Source organism: Eptatretus burgeri, chromosome 5 (genome assembly GCF_056783735.1).
Source record: "Eptatretus burgeri isolate ZD-2024b chromosome 5, Ebu_testis_v1, whole genome shotgun sequence".
Taxonomy (NCBI): Eukaryota; Metazoa; Chordata; class Myxini; order Myxiniformes; family Myxinidae; genus Eptatretus; species Eptatretus burgeri.
This window is the reverse complement of record NC_140965.1, coordinates 8,751,434-8,772,726: the sequence shown is the minus strand read 5'-3', so window position 1 is coordinate 8,772,726 and position 21,293 is coordinate 8,751,434. Positions and strand designations below refer to the sequence as shown.

Genomic DNA, 21,293 nt, shown 5'->3' with positions numbered 1-21,293 from the left:
TGTATATGAACTCGACCATTATCGATATATATATATATATATATATATATATATATATATATATATATATATATATATATATATATATATATATATATTCAGTGAAAGGTCAGCGAACATGGGGGAGTGAAAAAAACAGGAAAAACCTCCCGGACCATCCGTTTGCATACCTAATATGTGGATCGAAGATGTTCCACAACTTTTGGACAAAAATAAACCGCTTTGATTTGAAGAATGGAACCGACAGTTCCAGCTACCAAAGGTGAGTCATCAAGAGCGCTTTTACCCCGTGTAGATCACACAAGTAGAGTTTTAGTCAATGAGACGATGCTTACCTGCTCGTTCAGCGTTTTTGTAATGAACTCTACTGTAGTTTAACCGCAGTGTTGTTTGTTAATTTAGTCTCGTGTAGTTCAACAGCAGTGTTGTTTGTTGATTTCGTCTGTAGTGTAGTTTAACCGCAGTGTAGTTTAATCGCAGTGTTGTTTGTTAATTTAGTCTGTAGTGTAGTTTAACCGCAGTGTTGTTTGTTAATTTGTCTGTAGTGTAGTTTAACCGCAGTGTTGTTTGTTAATTTAGTCTGTAGTGTAGTTTAACCGCAGTGCTGTTTGTTAATTTAGTATGTAGTGAAGTTTAACCGCAGTGTTGTTTGTAAATTTAGTCTGTAGTGTAGTTTAACCGCAGTGTTTGTAAATTTAGTCTGTAGTGTAGTTTAACCGCAGTGTTTGTAAATTTAGTCTGTAGTGTAGTTTAACCGCAGTGTTTGTAAATTTAGTCTGTAGTGTAGTTTAACCGCAGTGTTTGTAAATTTAGTCTGTAGTGTAGTTTAACCACAGTGTTGTTTGTTATTTTAGTATGTAGTGAAGTTTAACCTCAGTGTTCTTTGTTAATTTAGTCTGTAGTGTTGTTTTACCGCAGTGTTGTTTGTTAATTTAGTCTGTAGTGAAGTTTAACCGCAGTGTTGTTTGTAAATTTAGTCTGTAGTGTAGTTTAACCACAGTGTTGTTTGTAAATTTAGTCTGTAGTGTAGTTTAACCGCAGTGTTGTTTGTAAATTTAGTCTGTAGTGTAGTTTAACCGCAGTGTTGTTTGTTAATTTTAGTCTGTAGTGAAGTTTAACCGCAGTGTTGTTTGTTAATTTAGTCCAGTATAGTTTAACCGCAGTGTTGTTTGTAAATTTAGTCTAATGTAGTTTGACCTCAGTGTTGTTTGTAAATTTATTCCGTCGTGTAGTTTGAACTCGATGTTTGTAAATTTAGTCTGTAGTGTAGTTTGACCTCAGTGTTTGTAAATTTAGTCTGCAGTGTAGTTTAACTGCAGTGTTGTTTGTTAATTTAGTCTGTAGTGTAGTTTAACCACAGTGTTGTTTGTTAATTTAGTCTGTAGTGTAGTTTAACCGCAGTGTTGTTTGCAAATTTAGTCTGTAGTGTAGTTTAACCGCAGTGTTGTTTGTTAATTTAGTCCAGTATAGTTTAACCGCAGTGTTGTTTGTAAATTTGTCTAGTGTAGTTTAACCGCAGTGTTGTTTGTTAATTTAGTCTGTAGTGTCGTTTAACCGCAGTGCTGTTTGTTAATTTAGTATGTAGTGAAGTTTAACCGCAGTGTTGTTTGTAAATTTAGTCTGTAGTGTAGTTTAACCGCAGTGTTGTTTGTTAATTTAGTCTGCAGTGTAGTTTAACTGCAGTGTTGTTTGGTAATTTAGTCTCGTGTAGTTTAACCAGTGTTGTTTGTTAATTTAGTCTTGTGTAGTTTGACCTCAGTGTTGTTTGTAAATTTAGTCCGTAGTGTAGTTTGACCTCAATGTTTGTAAATTTAGTCTGTAGTGTAGTTTGACCTCGGTGTTTGTAAATTTAGTGTCGTGTAGCTTGACGTCAGTGTTGTTTGTAAATTTAGTCTAGTGTAGTTTGACCTCAGTGTTGTTTGTGAATTTAGTCTAGTGTAGTTTGACTTCAGTGTTGTTTGTAAATTTAGTCTGTAGTGTAGTTTAACCGCAGTGTTGTTTGTAAATTTAGTCTGTAGTGTAGTTTAACCGCAGTGTTGTTTGTTAATTTAGTCTGCAGTGTAGTTTAACCGCAGTGTTGTTTGTTAATTTAGTCTAGTGTAGTTTAACCACAGTGTTGTTTGTTAATTTAGTCTAGTGTAGTTTGACTTCAGTGTTGTTTGTAAATTTAGTCTGTAGTGTAGTTTAACCGCAGTGTTGTTTGTAAATTTAGTCTGTAGTGTAGTTTAACCGCAGTATTGTTTGTTAATTTAGTCTGCAGTGTAGTTTAACCGCAGTGTTGTTTGTTAATTTAGTCTAGTGTAGTTTAACCACAGTGTTGTTTGTTAATTTAGTCTTGTGTAGTTTGACCTCAGTGTTGTTTGTAAATTTAGTCCGTAGTGTAGTTTGACCTCAATGTTTGTAAATTTAGTCTGCAGTGTAGTTTGACCTCAGTGTTTGTAAATTTAGTCTGTAGTGTAGTTTAACTGCAGTGTTGTTTGTTAATTTAGTCTAGTGTAGTTTAACCACAGTGTTGTTTGTTAATTTAGTCTAGTGTAGTTTGACTTCAGTGTTGTTTGTAAATTTAGTCTGTAGTGTAGTTTAACCGCAGTGTTGTTTGTAAATTTAGTCTGTAGTGTAGTTTAACCGCAGTATTGTTTGTTAATTTAGTCTGCAGTGTAGTTTAACCGCAGTGTTGTTTGTTAATTTAGTCTAGTGTAGTTTAACCACAGTGTTGTTTGTTAATTTAGTCTTGTGTAGTTTGACCTCAGTGTTGTTTGTAAATTTAGTCCGTAGTGTAGTTTGACCTCAATGTTTGTAAATTTAGTCTGCAGTGTAGTTTGACCTCAGTGTTTGTAAATTTAGTCTGTAGTGTTGTTTTACCGCAGTGTTGTTTGTTAATTTAGTCTGTAGTGAAGTTTAACCGCAGTGTTGTTTGTAAATTTAGTCTGTAGTGTAGTTTAACCACAGTGTTGTTTGTAAATTTACTCTGTAGTGTAGTTTAACCGCAGTGTTGTTTGTAAATTTAGTCTGTAGTGTAGTTTAACCGCAGTGTTGTTTGTTAATTTTAGTCTGTAGTGAAGTTTAACCGCAGTGTTGTTTGTTAATTTAGTCCAGTATAGTTTAACCGCAGTGTTGTTTGTAAATTTAGTCTAATGTAGTTTGACCTCAGTGTTGTTTGTAAATTTATTCCGTCGTGTAGTTTGAACTCAATGTTTGTAAATTTAGTCTGTAGTGTAGTTTGACCTCAGTGTTTGTAAATTTAGTCTGCAGTGTAGTTTAACTGCAGTGTTGTTTGTTAATTTAGTCTGTAGTGTAGTTTAACCACAGTGTTGTTTGTTAATTTAGTCTGTAGTGTAGTTTAACCGCAGTGTTGTTTGCAAATTTAGTCTGTAGTGTAGTTTAACCGCAGTGTTGTTTGTTAATTTAGTCCAGTATAGTTTAACCGCAGTGTTGTTTGTAAATTTAGTCTAATGTAGTTTGACCTCAGTGTTGTTTGTAAATTTGTCTAGTGTAGTTTAACCGCAGTGTTGTTTGTTAATTTAGTCTGTAGTGTAGTTTAACCGCAGTGCTGTTTGTTAATTTAGTATGTAGTGAAGTTTAACCGCAGTGTTGTTTGTAAATTTAGTCTGTAGTGTAGTTTAACCGCAGTGTTGTTTGTTAATTTAGTCTGCAGTGTAGTTTAACTGCAGTGTTGTTTGTTAATTTAGTCTCGTGTAGTTTAACCACAGTGTTGTTTGTTAATTTAGTCTTGTGTAGTTTGACCTCAGTGTTGTTTGTAAATTTAGTCCGTAGTGTAGTTTGACCTCAATTTTTGTAAATTTAGTCTGTAGTGTAGTTTGACCTCGGTGTTTGTAAATTTAGTGTCGTGTAGCTTGACGTCAGTGTTGTTTGTAAATTTAGTCTAGTGTAGTTTGACCTCAGTGTTGTTTGTGAATTTAGTCTAGTGTAGTTTGACTTCAGTGTTGTTTGTAAATTTAGTCTGTAGTGTAGTTTAACCGCAGTGTTGTTTGTAAATTTAGTCTGTAGTGTAGTTTAACCGCAGTGTTGTTTGTTAATTTAGTCTGCAGTGTAGTTTAACCGCAGTGTTGTTTGTTAATTTAGTCTAGTGTAGTTTAACCACAGTGTTGTTTGTTAATTTAGTCTAGTGTAGTTTGACTTCAGTGTTGTTTGTAAATTTAGTCTGTAGTGTAGTTTAACCGCAGTGTTGTTTGTAAATTTAGTCTGTAGTGTAGTTTAACCGCAGAGTTGTTTGTTAATTTAGTCTGCAGTGTAGTTTAACCGCAGTGTTGTTTGTTAATTTAGTCTAGTGTAGTTTAACCACAGTGTTGTTTGTTAATTTAGTCTCGTGTAGTTTGACCTCAGTGTTGTTTGTAAATTTAGTCCGTAGTGTAGTTTGACCTCAATGTTTGTAAATTTAGTCTGTAGTGTAGTTTGACCTTAGTGTTTGTAAATTTAGTGTCGTGTAGCTTGACGTCAGTGTTGTTTGTAAATTTAGTCTAGTGTAGTTTGACCGCAGTGTTGTTTGTGAATTTAGTCTAGTGTAGTTTGACTTCAGTGTTGTTTGTAAATTTAGTCTGTAGTGTAGTTTAACCGCAGTGTTGTTTGTAAATTTAGTCTGCAGTGTAGTTTGACCTCAGTGTTTGTAAATTTAGTCTGTAGTGTAGTTTAACCGCAGTGTTGTTTTTTAATTTAGTCTGTAGTGTAGTTTAACCACAGTGTTGTTTGTTAATTTAGTCTGTAGTGTAGTTTAACCGCAGTGCTGTTTGTTAATTTAGTCTAGTGTAGTTTAACCACAGTGTTGTTTGTAAATTTAATCTAGTGTAGTTTGACCTCAGTGTTGTTTGTAAATTTAGTCCGTAGTGTAGTTTGACCTCAATGTTTGTAAATTTAGTCTGTAGTGTAGTTTGACCTCAGTGTTTGTAAATTTAGTCTGTAGTGTAGTTTAACTGCAGTGTTGTTTGTAAATTTAGTCTAGTGTAGTTTGACCTCAGTGTTTGCAAATTTAGTCTGTAGTGGAGTTTAACCGTGGTGGTGTTTGTAAATTTAGTCTAGTGTAGTTTGACCTCAGTGTTTGTAAATTTAGTCTGTGGTGTAGTTTGACTTCATTGTTGTTTATAAATTTAGTCTAGTGTAGTTTGGCCTCAGGTTGTTTGTTAATTTAGTCTGTAGTGTCGTTTGACCTCAGTGTTTGTAAATTTAGTCTGTAGTGTAATTTGACCTCAATGTTTGTAATTGTAGTCTGTAGTGTCGTTTGACTTCAGTGTTTGTAAATTTAGTCTGTAGTGTAGTTTGACCTCAGTGTTCGTAAATTTTGTCTGGAGTGTAGTTTGACCTCAGTGTTGTTTGTAAATTTAGTCTGTGGTGTAGTTTGACCTCAGTGTTTGTAAATTTAGTCTGTAGTGTAGTTTGACCTCAGTGTTGTTTGTAAATTTAGTCTGCAGTGTAGTTTAACCGCAGTGTTGTTTGTAAATTTAGTCTGTAGTGTAGTTTGACCACAGTGTTGTTTGTAAATTTAGTCTGTGGTGTAGTTTGACCTCGGTGTTGTTTGTAAATTTAGTCCGTAGTGTAGTTTGACCTCAATGTTTGTAAATTTAGTCTGCAGTGTAGTTTGACCTCAGTGTTTGTAAATTTAGTCTGTAGTGTTGTTTTACCGCAGTGTTGTTTGTTAATTTAGTCTGTAGTGAAGTTTAACCGCAGTGTTTGTAAATTTAGTCTGTAGTGTAGTTTAACCACAGTGTTGTTTGTAAATTTAGTCTGTAGTGTAGTTTAACCGCAGTGTTGTTTGTAAATTTAGTCTGTAGTGTAGTTTAACCGCAGTGTTGTTTGTTAATTTTAGTCTGTAGTGAAGTTTAACCGCAGTGTTGTTTGTTAATTTAGTCCAGTATAGTTTAACCGCAGTGTTGTTTGTAAATTTAGTCTAATGTAGTTTGACCTCAGTGTTGTTTGTAAATTTATTCCGTCGTGTAGTTTGAACTCAATGTTTGTAAATTTAGTCTGTAGTGTAGTTTGACCTCAGTGTTTGTAAATTTAGTCTGCAGTGTAGTTTAACTGCAGTGTTGTTTGTTAATTTAGTCTGTAGTGTAGTTTAACCACAGTGTTGTTTGTTAATTTAGTCTGTAGTGTAGTTTAACCGCAGTGTTGTTTGCAAATTTAGTCTGTAGTGTAGTTTAACCGCAGTGTTGTTTGTTAATTTAGTCCAGTATAGTTTAACCGCAGTGTTGTTTGTAAATTTAGTCTAATGTAGTTTGACCTCAGTGTTGTTTGTAAATTTGTCTAGTGTAGTTTAACCGCAGTGTTGTTTGTTAATTTAGTCTGTAGTGTAGTTTAACCGCAGTGCTGTTTGTTAATTTAGTATGTAGTGAAGTTTAACCGCAGTGTTGTTTGTAAATTTAGTCTGTAGTGTAGTTTAACCGCAGTGTTGTTTGTTAATTTAGTCTGCAGTGTAGTTTAACTGCAGTGTTGTTTGTTAATTTAGTCTCGTGTAGTTTAACCACAGTGTTGTTTGTTAATTTAGTCTTGTGTAGTTTGACCTCAGTGTTGTTTGTAAATTTAGTCCGTAGTGTAGTTTGACCTCAATGTTTGTAAATTTAGTCTGTAGTGTAGTTTGACCTCGGTGTTTGTAAATTTAGTGTCGTGTAGCTTGACGTCAGTGTTGTTTGTAAATTTAGTCTAGTGTAGTTTGACCTCAGTGTTGTTTGTGAATTTAGTCTAGTGTAGTTTGACTTCAGTGTTGTTTGTAAATTTAGTCTGTAGTGTAGTTTAACCGCAGTGTTGTTTGTAAATTTAGTCTGTAGTGTAGTTTAACCGCAGTGTTGTTTGTTAATTTAGTCTGCAGTGTAGTTTAACCGCAGTGTTGTTTGTTAATTTAGTCTAGTGTAGTTTAACCACAGTGTTGTTTGTTAATTTAGTCTAGTGTAGTTTGACTTCAGTGTTGTTTGTAAATTTAGTCTGTAGTGTAGTTTAACCGCAGTGTTGTTTGTAAATTTAGTCTGTAGTGTAGTTTAACCGCAGAGTTGTTTGTTAATTTAGTCTGCAGTGTAGTTTAACCGCAGTGTTGTTTGTTAATTTAGTCTAGTGTAGTTTAACCACAGTGTTGTTTGTTAATTTAGTCTCGTGTAGTTTGACCTCAGTGTTGTTTGTAAATTTAGTCCGTAGTGTAGTTTGACCTCAATGTTTGTAAATTTAGTCTGTAGTGTAGTTTGACCTTAGTGTTTGTAAATTTAGTGTCGTGTAGCTTGACGTCAGTGTTGTTTGTAAATTTAGTCTAGTGTAGTTTGACCGCAGTGTTGTTTGTGAATTTAGTCTAGTGTAGTTTGACTTCAGTGTTGTTTGTAAATTTAGTCTGTAGTGTAGTTTAACCGCAGTGTTGTTTGTAAATTTAGTCTGCAGTGTAGTTTGACCTCAGTGTTTGTAAATTTAGTCTGTAGTGTAGTTTAACCGCAGTATTGTTTTTTAATTTAGTCTGTAGTGTAGTTTAACCACAGTGTTGTTTGTTAATTTAGTCTGTAGTGTAGTTTAACCGCAGTGCTGTTTGTTAATTTAGTCTAGTGTAGTTTAACCACAGTGTTGTTTGTAAATTTAATCTAGTGTAGTTTGACCTCAGTGTTGTTTGTAAATTTAGTCCGTAGTGTAGTTTGACCTCAATGTTTGTAAATTTAGTCTGTAGTGTAGTTTGACCTCAGTGTTTGTAAATTTAGTCTGTAGTGTAGTTTAACTGCAGTGTTGTTTGTAAATTTAGTCTAGTGTAGTTTGACCTCAGTGTTTGCAAATTTAGTCTGTAGTGGAGTTTAACCGTGGTGGTGTTTGTAAATTTAGTCTAGTGTAGTTTGACCTCAGTGTTTGTAAATTTAGTCTGTGGTGTAGTTTGACTTCATTGTTGTTTATAAATTTAGTCTAGTGTAGTTTGGCCTCAGGTTGTTTGTTAATTTAGTCTGTAGTGTCGTTTGACCTCAGTGTTTGTAAATTTAGTCTGTAGTGTAATTTGACCTCAATGTTTGTAATTGTAGTCTGTAGTGTCGTTTGACTTCAGTGTTTGTAAATTTAGTCTGTCGTGTAGTTTGACCTCAGTGTTTGTAAATTTTGTCTGGAGTGTAGTTTGACCTCAGTGTTGTTTGTAAATTTAGTCTGTAGTGTAATTTGACCTCAATGTTTGTAATTGTAGTCTGTAGTGTAGTTTGACTTCAGTGTTTGTAAATTTAGTCTGTAGTGTAGTTTGACCTCAGTGTTCGTAAATTTTGTCTGGAGTGTAGTTTGACCTCAGTGTTGTTTGTAAATTTAGTCTGTGGTGTAGTTTGACCTCAGTGTTTGTAAATTTAGTCTGTAGTGTAGTTTGACCTCAGTGTTGTTTGTAAATTTAGTCTGTGGTGTAGTTTGACCTCGGTGTTGTTTGTAAATTTAGTCTGTAGTGTAGTTTGACCTCAGTGTTGTTTGTAAATTTAGTCTGTGGTGTAGTTTGACCTCGGTGTTGTTTGTAAATTTAGTCTCTAGTGTAGTTTGACCTCAGTGTTGTTTGTAAATTTAGTCTGTGGTGTAGTTTGACCTCGGTGTTGTTTGTAAATTTAGTCTGTAGTGTAGTTTGACCTCTGTATTGTTTGTAAATTTAGTGTTTTTTATCGACAATTTCAGTACAGTATACTGAACAAGAGGACTGAGGAGGTCCATAGATGAAGGTGATCTGATTACAGGAACACTTGCACAATAGAGCTATGGTCTCAGAGAGACAAACTAACAAAGGTACCATTGCTGGAGATGTACACAAGGACAACATTACTTGGGAGTGAGCACTCGCTGGTGCTCGGGTATATTGTATGTACAGGTACAATTCCTTACCCATGACATTAACCTGATATGCATGCGATTGTTGCATTTGAGTGATTAACGCATATCGTGTGAACAGTAACACAGACGAGGTGAATGAGCATTGCGGAGACCAGCATGTATTGGGCCATTTTCTTCAAGTTTTCAAAAGCTCAAGATTAGCGAGTGGTGCAGACAAGATGATAAATAAGTGTGTCTTATCTGAGGTGACTTCATAGTACACACAATTGTTCATTTTTGTGTACAGGGGTCAAGGTTCATGGAGGAGATGAATAACAGAGGGTAGTGGATTTGAAAACGACTGATGGGTTTGGGGAAAGATGGACATGCGTAAGAAGGGCAGGTCAAGTATGGGAGCATGTGCCAGAGCAGCGTGTCGCTGCATCCAATTTCCGCTGGTACTCCAAGGGCCTCTGTCTGGCCATCCCCCAGGCAGATACCTAGCCCATCCCCATCTTGAGATGTTGATCAATCTGCTGCAACCACGAGGCATGTGGTCGGCCCATTGGCTTCCTCCACTCACGAGGCTCCCTCGCTGAGAGAATCTTGCGAGCAGGATCAGCGTCAGGAAAATGAGCCACATGTCCGTACAGCCGCAGCTGACGCTCACGGACGATGCAGGTAACAAATCTCATTTGAGTCTCTCTCAGCAACCACTTGTTGGGCACAAAGTCTGACCAGCGATAGCCAAGGAATCTCCGAAGAAACCTGGTACCAAAGGAATTAAGTCTCCGTCTCAGATCACTGGTCAGAGTCCAAGTCTCACATCCAATAGAGCAAGACTGGAAGCACCAAGGACCATGATCCAGTGAATCCATGACTCCCAAGGCCCGACCCAGACATCTGTTGACCTCTGGCTCACAGCCAGCAGAGACATTAATATCACTGCCAAGGTAAGTGAATCTCTCCGTGACCTCAACATCTTCGCCACAAACAGGTACAGACAAGATAGCAGCATCCAAAATGTCATTGAAAGCCCGGGTCTGAGTTTTGACCCAGGAAACCCGTAATCCCAGTGGTACCCACTCCTCATTCAGCACCTCGAGGGCCCCCAAAAGGATATCAGGAGTCTCCGCAAAGATGACTATTGTCTGCAGAATCAAAGTCAGAGATCTTAACATTCCCAAACGAAGCACCGCAACTTGATCTCTCCGACGTCCTCCCCAAAATGCAGTCCATACAAGTGCTGAAAAGTGTGGGGGCAGGACACACCTCTGACGAACGAAGTTCAGACATCAGATTGATCAGTTTTTGGTGGCACCACACAGATTATGCCTGGTCTTGGGTTAATAGTAAGAGTGGTAGGCTTGGGATCCTAGGATCCTGAGTTCAAATCCTGCTCGGCTGTTGAATTATTAATACCAGGTGGGGTTAACTTGGCCTGTCATCCTTCCCAGGTCTTCAAAATGAGTGCCAGCTTGCTGGTATACTGTGTCGGAGTGGCGACCCGTCCAGGAATGTACCCAATAGCCAAGGAGACTGCTTAAGCAGCACCAATGCTCTGCACAGAGTATGGTCCCAATCTCCTCCTTCGCCTCCACACGGAGACCAAGACTCCTCCAGAGGACATCCCGATTCACTGAATCAAACGCTTTACAGAGATCAACATAGGCTGCAAGCAGCCCCTGCCGAAACTCTCGTCTGCTTTTGATGAGGACCTGAAGAGCAAGGATACGGTCAATTGTTGACCTCTTTGGTGTAAAGCCTGACTGCTCTGGGTGTTGGTGCTCAAGCAGATGGTGGCGAACCCTCTCAAGAATTATCCGAGCAAAGACCTTGCCCGGCACTGAGACCAGCATCACCCCCTTGGTAGTTGTTGCAGTCTTGGCGATCACCCTTCCCTTTCCAGAGAGGGACAACAAGGCCCCTCTTTCAGTCCGTTGGGTTGATGCCTGTGTTCCAGGCAGAGCACAGAACTGTACGCAACGACACGAGTGCAGCATTTCCACAAGCCTTGAGAAGTTCAACATTGATGCTACAAATCCCTGGAGCTTTACCCCATTTCAACCAGTTCACCACAGTCTGCATTTCCTCAAACACAGGTGGACCACAGTTGATTGGAGTGCCAGCAATAGGAGGGATAGTAACACCCTTGACATCCAACTCAACAGCTGGTTGATCAGCCTGGTACAGCCGCTCAAAGTAACCGTCCCAGCGGGCCTTCACTTCGGACTCATCTGTCAAGAGCCCACCACCCTCTGCTCCAACTGCAGTACACCAAGGTAGGGGCTTGGACGAACACAATGCATGAATTCCCCTGCAAGCAGGACAAGAATCCCTTGACCAAATGCTCTACCCCCTCACAGATTCCTCGCACATCGGCCTCCTTGTCCACCCTTTGCGCACGTACAGATTCACGCCTCAACTTCCTGAACAGCTCTGCTCTGCCATTCAGCCTGGCCCTGCGACTCTGGTCAATGGTATCCAGTGTCCCTTGAGAGACAAAATTCTTCTTTGCCCTATGGTGAGTTCCAAGACATCCACTGGCACCATCAAGGACGGTGGTCTTGAAGGCATTCCACAACACTTCAGGAACCCCCAAAGCACCCAGAGCCCCAAATCTCCACTCAGCCTGTTCGCAAACTCCTCAGCTACCCTCTCGTCCTTGAGCTTGCCAATATCCAGCCGAGGCTGAGATGGTACCATTCTCCTGGATTTAAGCTGCAATTTCAGAGTTGCTACGACAAGCAGTATTGACTACGATGGTCAGTATTGAGGAACTGAGCACTCTGGTAGACCCTGCAGTTCTGGATTATCCTCCAGCGACCATCAACAAGCACGTGGTCAATCTCCTTTGCTACACTGCCAGCATTGGAATACCAAGTCCAGCGATGAGTTTGTGGGCTCTGAAACCATGAACCAGTCATGGTAAGTCCATGACTTCTTGCAAAGTCAAGGAACTTAGTGCTATTCTGGTTCACAGTTCCAGACCCATGGGGACCAACACACGTCGCATAACCATCCTTATCAGTTCCAGTCGATGCATTGAAACCCCCCCAATACTAAAGGAGTATCTCGTCCGGGGTACTGATCAACCACAGAATCGAGTGGCATAGAATGCGTCCTTCAGGGTGAGATTACTCGCCTCAGTTGGAGCATATGTGCAGAGACCAGGGAAATGACACCCAAGGAGTGACAAATACTTCGTCTCATAATACATTCTATGACCGGTGTTAGCTAAATTATCATTGGATTCAGCTTATTGGACACAGCTGCAGCAACTTCTTGGGCATGGTAACCATCAGAGCAACCAGACCAATAGTAGGTGCAACCACCTGCCATGATCTCAGCGCAATCCGGCCTCCGAACTTCAGAGAGTGCTGCAATACCGATGTCCAAACGCTTGAGCTCAGATGATAACAGAGACAGGTGATCATCCTCTCTTTGAGATAGGACATTCCAGGCACTCACCCGAAGGGACTGCCTCAGGTTAACCCAAGGAAACCGCCATTTGGTGGATGACCCCTCAGTACCACCCCACCACACACAACTGCAATCTGACCCGGGAAGGTTACTTCGTGGTTTCCATCCTATCATCAAAGATTGGGGGCCTCGAAGGCTTTGCCCCAATCCCGTTATCCGGTGAGCTGCCCTGCGAAGGTCCGCTGCACAGGAGGTACTCTGATGGAGTGGATTTTGAGTTTTCTTTTTACTTTTGGTATGTTTTGCGGGACGATGGGTTTTATGGTGGCCGGAGTGCAAATCCTGCCACCAACCTCCTAATATAAAGTAACCCAACTGCAGGAGGACGTCCGCAGACACAGTTGGGTGCTTGATGTGGATGGCCGTTGGTTCACAAGGAGCTCCTCCACCCTTTGACAGGTTTTGTTTTTGATCCTGCTGGGTGTCTATATCATACACCCTCCTCACCAGAAAACTTGGTGGGGGAGATGGTTTTGTCTCCGACAAGCTGACCATGAAACAGATTAGTACGGGTTTACTTGGTACCTGTAGCAAGTCACAGATCTAATCTGACCTGACAAATAATAAGGAATGTAAGGACGAATATCACAAAACGAGTAACAGTCGTTGGAGGATGAGACCTCGGACACAAAGAGAGTTTTGCACAAGCAGGAGAATAACGGGACATGAATGCACATGGGAAACTACTCCCGACTTTGAGTGGGTGAGCAGGTGAGGGTCCCTCGTGGAACGCATGCCACCTGGGGTGGCTTGGGGAGGGTAGAGGTCAGAGGGCACGAGGAGTAAGGTCGGACATGAGCTTTAACAAAACATAAAGCCCACCAACTTGCCATCGGTGAGAGGTTTACAGTCCATGGGAATCCACCTCCTGTCTTCAGATATCAATGGTGTGAAAGACTTGCTTTGACCACCTCAAGAGTGAAGAAATAAATGGTTTACATTTGAATTTAACCTGATGTACCTGATTTATAATCAAATTGTCAGAATAAAAATTAATACACTTCTACATTCAAGGTGTTTTGATTATGTTCTCCAGAAGTATAACAACAACAAATAAGCTATCTCGACTGAGTTAGAATCTTGGCCAAACTATCTACTGTCATCCCGGTGTTTCACAGGTAGGGTGATTCATCAATGTGTGTACCGTCCCTCGGATGAACGTTAAACTGGACATCCCATCTTTAGTTGTTTGACCTCTGTGGACAAACATTAGTTGGTGGATGATAAATATCACATGGTGTCCTTCATGAAGAGTAGGTGAGATATCACCACCCTGAGCAAATTACACATCTCTGCCCTGACTTTAGTCGAATATCAGGCCTGGCCAGCTGACTCGTCAAAGACTTGGGCCAAGTTTCTCCCTGTCAACCCTACAATAACGTGGGAATAATTGTGGCCATTAATGAAGAAGAAGAAGAAGAAGAAGAAGAAGAAGAAGAAGAAGAAGAAGATGGTGGGCACTTTGTGAATCAGTCAGAATTTTGAACTTCTTCTTTCATGGCCATGATTAATCCCATCATGGGGGAGTGGTTCTGGCCCAAAGTCTCTCCCAAACCGGCTGGTTTGGCTTGGTACTCGACAAAGCTATTTGGGTAGATTTCAGGGTACCTGCGATAACTGACCTGCTCTTCAAGAAAGACACTTCGATCTTTAACTTCGACCAACGAACAGCGCTGGCAGGTCTTCCAGCTTAACGTGCTTCCAATAGATGACGCACACAAAGATGAATGACGTTGCATACAAAACACCAGGGTTACAGTTTATAGCTGGGTTGAGATTCAAACCCAGGATATACAGCTGAAAGTCGAGTGCACATACTTCTGAGGATTCTCAGCTATTTTGCCATCCCATAGAATTGTAGCCTAATGCTTTGCCAAAAGCCTCCATGACACCAACACTGTCATGCAAAGGAGCATTGTTGTGTAAAATAAACAATAAACCTTTAACCTCCCCTGTTGCAAGACCATGGTTTACAGTGGTCATATTAAATCGTTTTGCCTCTTACAAATGGTATTTCATTGAATTGTCCTGTTTGTATGAAATAATTTAACTCCATTGAAACACTGATTTTTCATCAATGAATCGGTATGTCAATCGATGAGCTCAAGAAACGAGAAGCAAAGGAGCCTCACAATTTACCTCCAACTTTGTGTGCTGTTGAGATATGAATAACACTGATAAATTGAGCCCCCAAGTTCTATCAGTAGACTATGTTCTAAAATTAGCGTTGTGGAAAGATTGAATGCATCTTTCTCACTTGTGCAGGACCCAAAGGATGCTCCTCCACCCACGCGTGGAGAGACGAAGGAAGAGCGCATCGAGAGAAAGGTGATGATGAACATGCAACTCGATTGTTATAAGATCCAGGACTGTTGAGCACCAAAAATATTGCTCGTTTGTTTACCTTCTGGCATTACTCCTGGGTTGAGAGATTAGGATGTCATCATAAATGATCTTTGGACTTTTACTTTTCATCATTGGAGAGCAATTGTGGGGAAATCTTCATTGATTTAAGGTTTGAATCAGTGTGGCTGGAACAAAAGTTTATATGCCAGAGCTCCACCTCCCCCCCCTTCCACCTTACATTTTACTTGTGCTTTAATCTGCTCTTTGTTTGGCCCCCTTTGTCAAACCTGCAAAGCCTATTAAATGGGATGAGCCATCGTACTTTCCTGTTTTTACATTTCTGAGTCATTGCTGTGTTCCACAGAGGCGTGAAAAGCTTGAAAAGCGCCTGCTGGAGGTTGAAGAGGAGGTGAAATTTTGTAAGTTTGGATGATGTCCAATCCTTGTGGCACCAAGTTATTGCAACAATGCAGGCATTTTGGTTCATCGTTGCTCCTTAGAAAATGTGACATCTCACGAACTAGTCAACCAATTTTGTCAGTTAAACAAGCAGATCTTCAATCACCCTTCAGTGTGGTCCAACTTCAATCAAATAAACAAAACATGAAGCTCACAAGAAGAACATATAGCAAACGAGTTTTGCACTTTTTTAATGATGCATATGAAAAATGCAATACACAGTTTTATGAAAAATCAATGTCTCTGCAACATTTATGGAAGTTTGTATGTGTGCTAGAATGTTCTCATGCTATTTGTGAGGTCATTTTCACATTTATCTTTTGCTATCCTCTTCTTTGAGCTGAAGGTCAGGACAGATGTGCTGCATTGAGCCAACAAACACAATCGCTGTTTTCGTTGTGTCTAGTCTGTAATCCACATCGATGATATTTCCCCTCTCAACAAAGTGACTGGTGATATATTAACCACCACAGACTCTTTTGGCTAGCTCTGTCCATGGTCATCTGCGATCGTGTTTTGCAGATTCTATGTTCCACTACTGGTCACTTGGAGGAGGAAATAATCATAATATGCATCATAGTCTAAAGCTTCTACTAAACTCTACTTCCAATACGTATCTGGAAAGGGAAAGCATCTTCATATTGTCAGTGACGGTGTCATTTTCTAAAAGCAGTTGAAGCGGATTTGTGAATCTTGTAACGATTTGCATAACATCCTTCAGGTTGATAAGTACAGCACCTAAAACTAGAATGGCACTCGGTAGAGTGAATGCCTCCGCCAACCTGAACAGTTTACGTTTTGTATCCCACTGATGGGCCGGACCTGAACGGAAATCTCATCCGCTTGTTCTTGTCACGCTCAAGTCATCCACCAAGTTTCGTCCGAATCCTTCCACAATTTTTTTTGAGATATCGGATGAGATGTATTGTTTTTGGTCCTATCTCTCAATGGTGAAGAATCACTTGTATCCAGATCCGGGTATTTACCAGAATCAAATCAATTCGTCTTTGTCACACACCCAACCTGTCCACCAAATTTCGTCGGAATCCGTCTCAATTTTTTTTGAGATATACTGCTCACAGACGAAAGAAACACAGACAGACGGGTGAAAAACATAACCACTGTCCACATTCGGTGGTGGGGGTAACATACAGACAGATGTCCTAGAATATTTGCACTTCGGCTCGTACATGTGTGTACCACAGATCGGGACATAATATGGAGTTGCTATTGAAGTGCAAAGAGTGATGAAGATTATGCAATCAATAGCATGAGTGATAATGGCAAAATGGCAAAAATAATAACATTGTTGTTTTTGTTTTTTTACCCTAGGGGATCCACCCACTGATGCGAATGTTCAAGGAGATGCTTTTAAAACCTTATTTGTGGCCAGAATTGTAAGTAAGACCAGAAGAAATGCTTGTGTTTACATTCATTGTTGAAGCTGTGTTGTCTTTGCACAACTGATGTTTAAAGGGGAACAAACATCCCATTTCAAAATGAGATAATTGATACACGGGTTGTTATTTTTTTATTTTTTTATTTTACAGGAGCTAAAGGCCCAGTCACACCTTGACGTTTTAGCCAGCGATGGCAACGTATTAAAATTTATGTAAAACGCTGGCTTACGTTGAACTTTTGATGTTTTTTTTTTAAAGATTCGGACGTATTCATAGCAACTTGGTCTTATGTATAACGCATTAGTAACGGACACAGAACGTTTCGTTGTGTTATAGATTACTTATACCAATGAATGCTGAACCTGTTGTCGGCCTACACAACCTATGCCCAACGATAGTCTAACTTAGGCAAAGCTCGTTGCACGCATCGCCGACGATGTCGTGACGTAGCCTATTAAAAGGCTGACGCACAACGATTCGAATCATAACTGCCGTAGAAATGGAAGTGTCAACATCGCAGTCACACCTTGGCGATCTTGCCAGCGTATGCCGACCTAAGAAAAATGTGTCTAAAACGTTGGGGCACGTCAAATACGGAATGAGTAAGTTTGGTATACGTGAGTAGAATGCTAAAGTACGCTATCATACGTCGTAGTAAGTAGAGTACGTCAAGAAATTTTAAACATGTTCAAAATTTTACGACGTACTTGGCGTATGACACATGTTCCGCATGCGATGGGGATAAGTTGTACACACGATATGTGGACGCTTACACACGTCCACAAAGGCTACTTATAAGCTACTCATAAGTCGAAACACGTCGCGGTAATGTCTTTTTTACGCGAAACTTATTTCTAACTTATGTTTGACGTGCTTTGAACCAATTCTTTATGTAGTCCCAACACACATTGACGTATGTAGACGTATTCCAATGACGTCTTCCGGTCGACAAAAAAAATAAATGAACGTGTTTATAACTTACAACTGCCATATAAAGACGTGTTCCCAGCGATTTTGGGAATTGGTATATAAAAATGGTGTTCATAAAAGGGGAACCCAACAGTGTTTTCGAGTCCTTTTTGAGTCCATGTCCATGTCAGCAGTAACAGTATCAGTATTAGTATTAGTAGTAGTTTGTTCATGTTGGCAGTAGTAGGTGAGTGTGAGGGGGAGGGTGTGGGTTATGTTGGATCCTTCTTGCGTCCGCGTGTCCACGGGTAGGAGACATCTTTGCACCATTGTTCGAAGTTCTTCGCGGCTAATTTTTTTATGGGGCTTTTTCAACAATGAGCTATGGCTTGTTTTTACGATTTAGGTCTATTCATAACGGGTTGGACAAATGCACAATGAACTAATAATGTGCATAGAGCGCTTCGATAACTTATAGATACGGTATACCAACGAATAATTATCGTGTAGCCAGCGTTCACAAACTATGCCCAACGATAGCCAAACTTATCCATATCGTGCGGCAGTTTATCTTTGCCGGTGACGTGGGGTTTGCTATTCATAGGCTGCCACTCAACGATTTAAATGGCTGCATCTCCACTGTTGAAAGTAGATGCTTGCGCTCAACAATTGGATTTTTTTTTACACTCAACGACTTTTAAACGGTACCACTCAACTATTTTCATTGTTTACAATGAACGATGTAAATTGCTGTCACTCGCCTTTTTTTTTGACGCTGGGGTTTGGAAATTTGAAGCGTTTCTTCTGAACGTGTTAAAACGCTCAAACTCGACTATTTTAAATAGACGCTGCCGATGGACAATTGGAATCATAGCCAAGCTAGACATCGAAATGTGAACATCCTCGTCATGCCGAAGAAAAGTTTGAAGAATGCTGCAAATAAGTGTCCTGGCCGTGGCCATGGAGGCTGACGCAAGGACGATCCATTATACCGACGTCTTTCAGCCGATGAGTAACTTAAAAGTAACGTCTGTCGATGTGTGGCAACGATCGCGTAACGTGCCTACAACACGTTAATCATAGGTTAGAAATAAGTTTCGGGTACGCTAAACATTACCTCGGCGTGTCTCAACTTATGATTAACTTACAAGTAGCATGTGTTGACGTCTGTCAACGATCGCAGACCGTGCATACAACTTGTGGCCAGCGTAGCGGAACGTGTGAGTCATACGCCGGCATACGTCGTGAAATTTCAAGCATGCAAAAATTTGAGGACAACCGAAAAGTACAACGTTTAAAGCCAGTGTACAACGACGTATGGCAGTGTTTTTCGGCGTGCTCTCAATGTTATCAAAACTTACCCATAACGTATTCAACGTGTGCCAGCGTTTTAGAAAAAAAATTCAAAAATCGGCATACGTTGGCTAAAACGTCAAGGTGTGACTGGGCCTTACGGTTTGTAGTGGAGAGAGAGAGAGCACATGAACACACTCACACACACACAGACAGAAACACGAGACACAAGACTATTAGGCAAGATAAACATACCCACTGGGCTTGGAGGACATGCCGTCACTCCCTGGGGTACCAGCCACGTCACAACAATGGTGCCGCCTTCCTCACCACATTCAGCAGGGCATTTCCTCCTCTCTATGGGGATTGCCCCATCTCTATGCTTTATGTCAAGCTAGGGAGCAGCATGCACCATTTTTAGCAGCGTTTCGTGTTGCGAACGCTGCTCTCAGAAAGCTCGCCGTTCTTCTTTCTTCTTCTTTCTTCTTTCTTCTTCTTTCTTCTTCTTCTTCTTTCTTCTTCTTTCTTCTTCTTCTTTCTTCTTTCTTCTTCTTCTTCTTTCTTCTTCCAAAACCTTTTGGACTCTGCTCTTTTATATACAGGATCCGGATCTCCTTAAATACTAAACACCTGTACACATCCTCGCTTTGAAGGTACCTTTTGAGAGCGTCTATCATGAACTTTTAAATATATTCGGACATTTGCTTTTAAGTTTCGAAAAGTACACGTTACTATTTAAAGATTATTTCATTTAATGTATTGTAATTTCGTAAATACACTATTTTCTCGTCATGAACGAAGATCGTCCATGACGGACGTGACGTGGCTGCACGTGACGAAATATCGGAAGTTTTTTTTTTTTTTTTGTAGATTCTTCTTCCTCTTCTTGTTCTTCTTCTGTTGAAGACAAAACCTTTAGGACGCGGCTCTTGGACACATTTGTCCTTGTTTTAATAACTCGGCCAGGGTTTAAACCGCTGACCTCTCAGATTCTGAGCAGACGCTCTAACCATTACACCACTGAGTGTGGTTAAATTTTTTTTTCTTTGCAAGATTGAGCCTCATGGAAGAGTGCCGTAACAGTTGAACAACAAGCAAGGGAATATACGAACATGAAAAGAGGAGGGAAGAAAACCCTCATGTGCAAGTCAGGGTTTGATAAAATTGGGGGTGGGGGTGGGGTAGAAAATATTGTGGATTGGGATAAGGGATGACATGAGATTCAAGTGTTGCATTGCCTGCTTTATGTTATGGAAGGGTCGAGTGGCATTGCACATCCTCAGGAAGGTGTATGGAAGGGTAGGTTCAAGTTCATAAATGAGTTACATAAGGGACATTTCAGAGCATTGTGCAAATTCTCTATCAAAGGTAAACTATCTATATCTGAATCCATAATATGTTTTTTGGAAACCATCAGGGTAGCTTTTCCATTCTTGTTAGTATTACATTTCGAAGATGTTTCAACCAGTGATGTAGGACTTGAGTCCATTTTTTGGGGAACTTGGATTCGATTCTTCAGGACTTGGACTCGGCCCGATTCCAGCTCGAGTCCGGTAAAATTTAGTGCACAGTAAAACTTTTTGTATGCAGACAAATAAAAAAGTAAAAAGGTCGTTTGGACTGTCCTTTTGACATGCTACATCATACTAAATTAGCAAAAGAGACATGAAAGGATCTTCTAAATACATTTTGCAAACTAGAAGGGCACTCGGTAGAGCAAATACCTCCGCCACGTAATGAATGATCCACAAGAACATATCAGGCCCAATATTCTTCTTCTTCTTTCGGCTCGCTCCCGTTAGGGGTCGCCACAGCGGATCAACAGTCTCCATTTCGCTCTATCCTCCACATCTTCCATTGACACTCCAACCACCCGCATGTCCGCCCTCACCGTATCCATGAACCTCTTCTTTGGCCTTCCTCTTCTCCTCCTGCCTGGCGGCTCCATCTTCAACATCCTTCTCACGATATACTCCGCTTCCCTCCTGTGCACATGTCCAAACCATCTCAATCTCGCCTCTCTCACTTTGTCTCCAAACCGTCCTACCTGCGCTGTCCCTCTAATATACTCATTCCTTATCCTGTCCATCCTCGTCACTCCCAACGAGAATCGTAGCATCTTTAACTCTGCCACCTCCAGCTCCGCTTCCTGTCTTTTTGTTAGTGCCACCGCCTCCAAACCATACAACATAGCTGGTCTCACTACCGTCTTATGTACTTTCCCCTTCACTCTTGCAGCAACCTTTCTGTCACAAATCACTCCTGCAACTCTTCTCCACACACTCCATCCTGCCTGCACTCTCTTTTTCACTTCTCTCCCACACTCTCCTTTACTTTGGACAGTTGATCCCAAGTATTTAAACCCATCCACCTTCCCCACCTCAACTCCTTGCAACCGCACCATACCACCACCCTCCCTCTCATTTACGCACATGTACTCCGTCTTACTCCGACTGACTATCATTCCCCTTCTCTCCAGTGCGTACCTCCACCTCTCGAGGCTCGTCTCAGCCTGCTCCCTACTCTCCCTACAGATCATGATGTCATCCGCGAACATCATAGTCCATGGGGACTCCAGTCTGATCTCGTCCGTCAACCTGTCCATCACCATTGCAAACAGGAAAGGGCTCAGAGTCGATCCTTGGTGCAATCCCACTTTAACCT

The 21,293-nt window shown here is 40.5% G+C and overlaps 1 protein-coding gene across 1 annotated transcript in view; it reads left to right on the top strand.

Moving 5' to 3' along the window:
• The window catches only part of SNRNP70 (small nuclear ribonucleoprotein U1 subunit 70), a 66,900-nt gene that overhangs the window by 540 nt on the left and 45,067 nt on the right, over positions 1-21,293 (top strand). The window contains exons 2-4 of the mRNA XM_085880645.1: positions 14,488-14,550; positions 14,933-14,987; positions 16,360-16,424. Coding sequence (XP_085736771.1) covers positions 14,488-14,550; positions 14,933-14,987; positions 16,360-16,424 — 183 coding nt within the window. The remainder of the gene's footprint in view (positions 1-14,487; positions 14,551-14,932; positions 14,988-16,359; positions 16,425-21,293) is intronic.